General features: G+C 54.8%; 1 protein-coding gene across 1 annotated transcript; it reads left to right on the top strand.

The window, feature by feature from the left end:
* Positions 1–4,581: 4,581 nt before the first annotated feature.
* LOC124650782 (beta-1,2-xylosyltransferase XYXT1-like) lies at positions 4,582–7,851 on the top strand. The gene is made up of 6 exons (XM_047190177.1): positions 4,582–4,690; positions 5,308–5,463; positions 5,614–5,682; positions 5,803–5,880; positions 6,509–6,574; positions 6,659–7,851. The coding sequence occupies exons 1-6, from the start codon at positions 4,582–4,584 to the stop codon at positions 7,849–7,851; spliced, it is 1,671 nt and encodes a 556-aa protein (XP_047046133.1).
* The last annotated feature ends 351 nt before the right edge of the window (positions 7,852–8,202 follow it).

Raw genomic sequence — 8,202 nt, 5'->3', positions numbered from 1 at the left:
AACAGCGTCCCATCTTCTTCGGCTTCACCACAGGTGCCTCAGGAACCGGGGCAACCACAGGCACCTGCGGAGGAATCAGAGTAGGCTCAGAATTGGCCACGAGAGGCGGCTGTCCCACATGCATCGGTGCGGGCTGTCCCATAGACGGCACAGGCTGACCCAAAGGCGGCACGGCCAGCCCCACTGGCAGCGCGGCTTGCCCCAAAGGAGGCACAGTCTGCCCCACCTTCTTCTTCCTTCTCTTCTTCACCTGACCAGCCTGCGGCGGTGGTTGCTGATGCGTGACTTGTTGCAAGGGCGGCTGTACCATGTTCTGTTGCGCGGGCACAGGGTATTGGTACGGACCTTGGTACTGATGATAATGCTGCTGCGGTATGTACTGCATGGGAGGCACCGGCATATGGATAGGCGGGCGAAACCCCGCCATTGGTCTCGCAAGAGGCGGCGTCGGCCTAGGCGCCGGCTGAGCAGTCTGCGGCATAAGAGCCCCCGCCGGCCAACCTTGGAACCCCGGGGGTCCCAAATACGGGCCGCCGGCAGCAGCAGCCGCAACCGCGGAAGGACCCGGGCCCGACGCGGCCGGCGTAGACTGAGGCGCAGACGGTGGCGCCCCAAGCGGTGCAGCCGGGCGCGAAGGCCCAGCCATCTCCTCTCCCGCGTCGCTCCCAACCAGGACTTGAAGAAACGAACGACGAAGCTCAGTGCGTGCAGATGATGAGGACGAAGGCGGTGGCGAACTTGCGTCGGCGACGGCGCGATGGAGACGTGCGGCGGCGACGCGAGGAAGATGTTCGAAGGGATCGCGACTCGTGCGTTGATGATCTTCCTCACGTACACGATGCAGGGTATTAGGCCGAGCTGCACGTTGGAGGCCCAAAACGGCGCGACCGAATCGGGCCCATTGCGGGCGAGCCGACGATCCCGCCGCGTCGGTTTCCAAACGCGGACGCGCGCGATCCGCACTCGTCTCCTCCATCACCGGCGACTCTGATCCCCCGGCCCGCAGCGGCGGCTCCTCGACGTTCTCCTCGGCCCTCCGACCTGCCTTCCTCTTCACTGCCTCCTCGACAAGATCAGCGAACACCGCCGGCGGAGTAATCCGTCTCGGTGGCAGGGGTCCTCTCCACCCCTTCAAACGCACATGCGGCTTTGGCAGCCGGAGGCCGGGCGGCGAGGACGATGCCGGTCTCCCACGAACCGATGTCTTCAGAGCAGGAGATGGCGACAAGGATCGAGGCCTCACGTCATGGACTTCAGCCGATCTCACCGCCGCCGCCCTACACTCCCAAGCTCGCGAATCCACCGTGGGATACCCAATCTTCGACCAGAAGTCTTCGAGCAGCTCACCGTCGCTGCAACTCTCATGGTGGACGAGTGGCAGTACGCGAGGAACATCCTCGAGCCCGCACCATGCCACCTCTTCCGCCATCGAGATCTCGCCATCCTCCTCCCCCGCTCCATGTAGGACTTGAAAACGAGAACCGGATCCGGGAGAAAGCTCCGCCGGTGTCAAACCAGGGCAAAGAGGCGGTAAGACCAGCCTCCGCCGTGGCCGACGCGCCGGCGGCGTCACCCAGGTCGCCGTCGAAACGTCTCTCATCTCAAGCAGCTCATCCCACTGATATCTAGCTACTCTCAATCTCTTGTATTTCTCACACAAAAACTCAGAACACACACGGAGGGAGACGAAGTACTTGGGCTTCGGCTGTTTCACACAACCCTCCACTATCCATATGCTTACTACCGAATTACTCCAAATCTGCTCGTGTATAGATACACGGCCAGCAACCGACCCAGCGAAAAACTAAACCTACTCGTGCACAAATCCTAGTACTACACGGCACGTTGTGCATCTGACTACAACTTAATTAAACACGGACTGGTCAATGGCATCTAAGCCAACTCTACCTTTACTAGCTAATAACACGTACGTAGACATTGTACTACTGGAACAAGACTCACGGCCATCCCTCAAATAAGCAACTATAGTTTCCTAATTAACTCTACAATGGAAATTCTAATCAAGAATTCAAGATTAATTAGTGCTAACAGCCAATGACAGCATGGTTGCAGCAGCAGCAACAACATCAGCAACGACGGCGAGAACGACATGGTTGTGGTAGCAGCCTGGCGCCGAGCTGCAGTTAGTGGTTGTGACCAAGACGAGAACGCCATGGTTTTGGCCGGAATAACGGTGACAAAAACGAGAACACGACATGGTTCTGGCAGCAGTGGCAGCAACCATACACGAGGATGGTGAGAGAAAGGAGGTGCTCCTCGGCGTTTCGGAGAGCCGCAAGTACAGAGCGTCCTCTAGTTAGAGCATCTTCACCGGCAGTCCCCAAATAGGCGCCAGCAGGGGAATCGACAACTCCGTTTGGGGGCCGCCAGCACAGCATCCTCTATTTGGGGACGTGCTTCCACACCGGCGCCCCTAAACCGGCGGCCCGATATATTTAGTAAATCAAATTCAAATGTTGAAAACGATATTTATACGAAGTTTGAATGAAATTTGTACAAATTTAACACGAATTCAAATTAAAATCTAAAAATAAACATCTAGCGGCGCAGGGAGTCGAAGGCGCTGAAGTCTAGTTCGTCGCCGCTGGACGTCCCAAAGGACCAGCTGTCGGCGTCGTCGGCCTCCTCCTCGTCGGTCTTCTCCTCCTTTGGCGCCGGCAGCTCCGAAGGTCCGACGAGATCGACGTAGTTGGCGTCGTGGTCCCTGGCGGACCACACCGCCGCCTGCCACGGGTAGATCGCGATATGCCAGTAGTCTTCGTCGACGGAGCGGCCGACAATGTACTGCAGGGCGGGGAACTCCTCCTCGTCGCCGTCGCCACAGAGGGCCGCCTGCGCCTCGGTCTCCTTCTCCCACCATTTCTTCTTCGCCGGCGGAAGTGGTGGCGAGGCGTCCTCCTCGTTGACGCGGGAGGGGCGGCCCGACCCCGTCGTCCGACGAGCCGGAGCAGAGGACGCGCGCCTCGCGTCGTCGCGGATGACGACGCCTCCGGAAGGAGGCGCGGGCGCGGCCGAGCGCGTGCGCGCGACGGTAGACGATCCGGTGCGTGAGGTTCCGGATGCCGCGGTCCGTTCCGGCGCCCTCGGGGCCGTAGGCGGCGGCGCCATGTTCGCCGCCTGCGGGAAATAAACGGGCTCCCGTTTCCCGCGGACGCGTGGCCGGAAGCCGTACTCGCGGAGCGTGTCGTCGACGGAGCGGCCGTACCACCAGGCACGGCGGCCGACGTTGTTGAAGCGGCCGCCCGAGGGGTTGTACGTCCGCGCGAGCTCGACGGCGCGCTCGTCCTCGAAGCGCCCTGCCCAATACTGGCTGTCGAGGGCATTCTCCGGCTGGCTCCTCTCCTCCGGCGTCATCTTGGCCCGCCGTTCCTTGGCGAGGGCCCGCGTCTGCGGTCCTCGCGGCGGCTGCACGGCGAAGCCGCCGTTGGAGACGTGCCAGCCGTGCGGCAACTTGTACTGTACTGGCACGGGGATGCGGTGCCAGTACAGCACGTCGGCCTCGTCGAACGTCAGCTGCGTCGAGCGGAGCATGCCACCGCCGCTGCTGCCGGCCTTGTCGTTGTGCGCCATCGCGTCAGCGGGATGCGTGTGGGTGGTGGTTCGCGCGGAGGTTGAGGACGGCGGCGGCTAGGGTTGGACGGCGGGGAAAAGAGAGAAGTGTGCGCCGGTGAGGTTTTATGGGAGGCGGCGGGCGCACATTGAAGACGCGTGGGTAAGGTAGGTGGACGCTGCGTGTCCAGTCGCCGCCCTCGCCGTTTTGGTTTCCGCACGGGAGACCATTTACGATGACTAACCTCCTCGCGTCGTTTCCGATACGAACCGCCACGTCCCATCGCTGACAAGGCGCCCCCACCTGCGAAAAACGTCGTTCCGCGAGGCGCCGGTGCGCCTGATTCACGCCCTTAGCGAAGGAGCCGACATGGGGTTGCTGGCGATTCTATTCGGCTCTAAAATTGATCGGCGCCGTTTGAGATGCGCCAGTGCGAGCCGCTCTTAGTGAGATGGAACAAGCGAGCAATCGGCGGCGAAGCAGGTGCAGAGGAGAAGGGCAGTTTGCTGTCACAGATTGGTCTTGTGCTTGCCGATTCGGCCTGGCCCTGGGATTTTTCGGTTCGGGTCTTGGGAAGGCAAAGAAGTGCTTCCACGCATTGTCGTACCGCCGTCGGATGCAGTTTCATCGTATGTATAGCAGCACTCTTTCGGAACGGGCGAGTGATATAGAAGACGACGCGAGTGCACATGTGCTTAGATCGGCTCTTTGTTCGATCAGCGTGCATGCATGTGCATGGGATTTAATGACACTGCAAGTCAACCGAAAGACAATGGGGATACGAGAATCGCCATGGATCGCTCAGTAAACTAGGATCGCTCAATACAGATCATTTCAACAGGGGAACATACTACTACTAGTATGCATCACTTGTAAGAGGTCAGATACAGAACATACACCTCGGGCTCCAACGAGCTGGCCAGCTTAGGCAAGAGTGTCAGCTTGCTTGGAAGAACTTTGGCACTGGAGCTAGTAGAGGTCTAGCTGTTGCAAGAGCAACCGGATGCAAGATGATGGTCGGGAGAAACTTGAGCGGCGGAGCTGCTGCAGCATGCCTTCTGGTTCCGCTGCTCATCCTCGTCGTGCTCAAGACCGATTGCGTGCCGCAGATTACTCGCCGTAAGTCTTCTGAATTTAACAGCAACTTCCTTTGGTAGTTTGCCCTACAGTGTGTTTATGTTTGTGCGTTTGTTTATCTCTTCGTCGTTCGTATTTTTGTTTCATGTTTCTTAATTCTATCGGTGCCATGAATGTAAGGGCTAGATGGGTGTTCCGTCTTGCCTTGCAGCTTTGCAAGAGTGGGTTTATTTGTTGCAGCATGACTACTTATATGTTTCCAGCATTCGCCCATGAGCTAATTGACCTTTAATTTTCAAGATAAAACGAGGTTGAACTTTTCGATTCGATAAGAATTAATATTAAACTGTACACTCATGGGTTTTTTCTGGCTACATATGCCAATAGTAGCCATGAAATTAATCCCAAACTTACAAGATCGGTCTGGATGAACATTTAGTGACACTGTAAGTGTGTCTGTCTGGAAATTGGTTGTGATGTTCTGATTCATTCTGCGCGCAGCATAGTATCTCAGACAGCTTGATACCAACCTTTTCTTTTCCTTTTTGAGAATAAAGATATGCATTCGTGTGCTTCAACTGTTTCTTCGTTCAAGAAGTACAAATTTGCGATCACAATATAACTACACAGGTACCTGACCAGCGTTTCTTGTTTTGCAGTTAGAGAGACCAGCATTGCCCAAGTTTCAGACTTTTTTGTTTCCATACGACCATATGGCCAGGTTCCACTATCACAAGATAACAGAACAGCAAGTAACCAAGTTCACCATCCAGGTGAAGTTTGGGATGAAACGGTTCACAAGGTTTTACCTTCAGGTGAGCATGCCCTATCCCACGTACGCATTCTACTCTGCATTGTCACATTGACGCCAACAGTATGAACGTCTGTCTTACCGTGACGGCCAGCTTAGCTGAAATCCTGGGAATTGACTTCACCGTCACGTCCTGTATCTCTCTTTGTCCCAGGCTTAGCGAGCCAAAGAACATGGCAGCAGCAGCAACCACTCGACGCGGTCAAGTTAAAAGTTGCGGATGGTATGCCCAAGACAGCTGGATGGGTTAGCGTAGCTTAGAGAAGCTTCAATTTCTGTAATATGACATTGGTTGAAGTTAACAACAATACCTGCCGCTTTGTCCCTCATTCACTCAATTCAGATTCGGTCGCCGAAGCACCACCATCTCCCGCATCAAAAGACGAGATCGCCGGCGATGGCGGCGTCAATGAGATCAAAGGTAATTAATGTTCAGCCTTAACTCTGCAGAATCGGAGGTTAAGCTAGCCTGTTCTTTATTTTGTTTTGCCTGTTCAAAAGTAACTGTCAGACTGATGTGCAGTGCATAGCATGTGCTACTGATCGCACCTACATCCATAGTTAAGCATCGAGTCAGCGGATCAAGCACTAAAAACAAAATAAATCTTAGAAAAACCAGTCAACGGGTCCAAGTAATCATAATCAAAATGAATTTGAGATTCTTGTCACTAGCGCGCTGTTCACTTGAGAATCATATTACTCCTTGATCATTTCTTACAGATGTGGTGAACTACTAGCATTAACTGGGTAAATAAATAGTTAGAGTATGTTTAGAGGTATACCCGGTGTTCAGAGAGTTTAGCGGATCCAGCGCCGATAACAAAAATAAATAAGAGAAAATCGAGTCAGCAGGTCCAAGTATAATAATCAACATCAAAATGAATTTGAGATTTCTGGCACTAGCTAGCATTCTGTCAACATGAGAATCATAATACTACTCCTTGATCATTTCTTACAGATGTGAACTACTAGCATTAATTGGGTAAACAAATACTACAGTAAGGTATGCCCGGTCTTTAGAGAGCTTGGGAATCTGCAATCTGTTGCAGATCTCAAACATGAAAAGGAATTTCTTGCCATGGACGGGGGAATAAATGGTTCTTTGGGGAAAAAAATCAATCTGCAACGAACCCAGAATTTGGCAGCAGCCAGAAAAGGTTAACGAGAAGTTCCTTATTGATGAATTACTCTTGTGTGATAAGCAGATGTGGCAGCACCAAGAAGCAAGTTAAGCTGCAACTTCAGCGGCGAGCGCATGGACATCTGCGCCATGGAAGGCGACGTCCGTATGCACGGCAAATCCGCCACCGTCTACTTAGTCGCAGCCTCCGACGACAGTTACCAGCCGGAGAACGGGACGGTAACGATCCGCCCGTACCCGCGCAAGTGGGAGATACCGACAATGGAGATGATCAGGGAGCTGACCATCCACTCGGGCGACACGGGCACCGTGCCAGTCCCGCCACGGTGCACGGTGACGCACGACGTCCCCGCGGTGGTCTTCTCCACCGGTGGCTACAGCAGGAACTTCTACCACTCCATGACCGACATCGTCATACCCCTCTACAACACGGCGCGGGAGTATGACGGCCGCGTCCAGCTCGTCGCCACCGACTACAGCCGCGAGTGGGTCTCCAAGTACCGCCACGTCCTCGCCGCGCTCTCCGTCTACCCGGTCATCGACTTCGATGCCGACGACGCAGTGCGCTGCTTCCCGTCGGCGCATATCGGCATCGAGAGCCACGAGGAGCTAGGGATCAACCCGGCCCTGTCTCGCAATGGGTACACGATGCTGGACTTCCGGGACTTCCTCCAGTCAGCCTATTCGTTGAAGCGCTCGCGAATGACCCCCGCAAACCGGAGCTCCGAGCAGAAGCCCCGCCTCGTGATTATGCTGCGGCGGCACTCGAGGGCGATCACCAACGAGGCGGAGGCCGTCGCGGCCGCAAGCGAGGCTGGGTTCGAGGTAGTGGCCGCCGGGCCGGAGGCAGTCCGGGACATGGGCCAGTTCGCCGAAGTGGTGAACTCGTGCGACGTGATGGTGGGCGTGCATGGCGCTGGGCTCGCCAACATGTTGTTCCTCCCGCACAACGGCACGGTGGTGCAGATCATCCCGTGGGGCGAGATGAAGTGGCCGTGCTGGCACGAGTTCGGCCGTCCGGTGCCGGACATGGGACTCCAGTACGCCGAGTACGAGGCTACGGCCGAGGAGACGACGCTCAAGGAGGTGTACCCAAGGGACCACGCCGTCTTCACCGACCCTTTGTCCATACACAAACAGGGATTCGGCATGGTCTGGTCCATCTTCCTCAACGGGCAGAACGTCACCCTTGACATCGACCGCTTTAGAGGGCTCATGCAGCAAATCTACCAGTCTGTCACCATCACATAGATTACCTACACTAGCCTTGATTTGATGTACTGCATCCGTTCCTATGAGGCACACACACGTTTTAAGACGAACTTTGACCGACAGTATTGCAAAGCAATATATTGATTATATGGTACATAATTAGTATCTTTGAATTCGTATTAAAACACACTTTCCGGTGCTAATTCTATATATCAATAATCTATATATACTTGGATGAATTCTTGGTTAAAGATAAATTTTAAAATACGTGTGTACGCCTTATTCATTGGACTGGAATGGAGGGAGGGACTATGCATCATCGTGTAATTTATGCTCTTGTTCACTGTTTCCGTTCCAATTTTCAACTAAGAATTGACATTCACAATGTGA

The sequence above is a fragment of the Lolium rigidum genome, chromosome 1, assembly GCF_022539505.1.
Source record: "Lolium rigidum isolate FL_2022 chromosome 1, APGP_CSIRO_Lrig_0.1, whole genome shotgun sequence".
NCBI classification, from domain to species: Eukaryota; Viridiplantae; Streptophyta; class Magnoliopsida; order Poales; family Poaceae; genus Lolium; species Lolium rigidum.
This window is presented reverse-complemented; position numbering and strand designations above follow the sequence as displayed.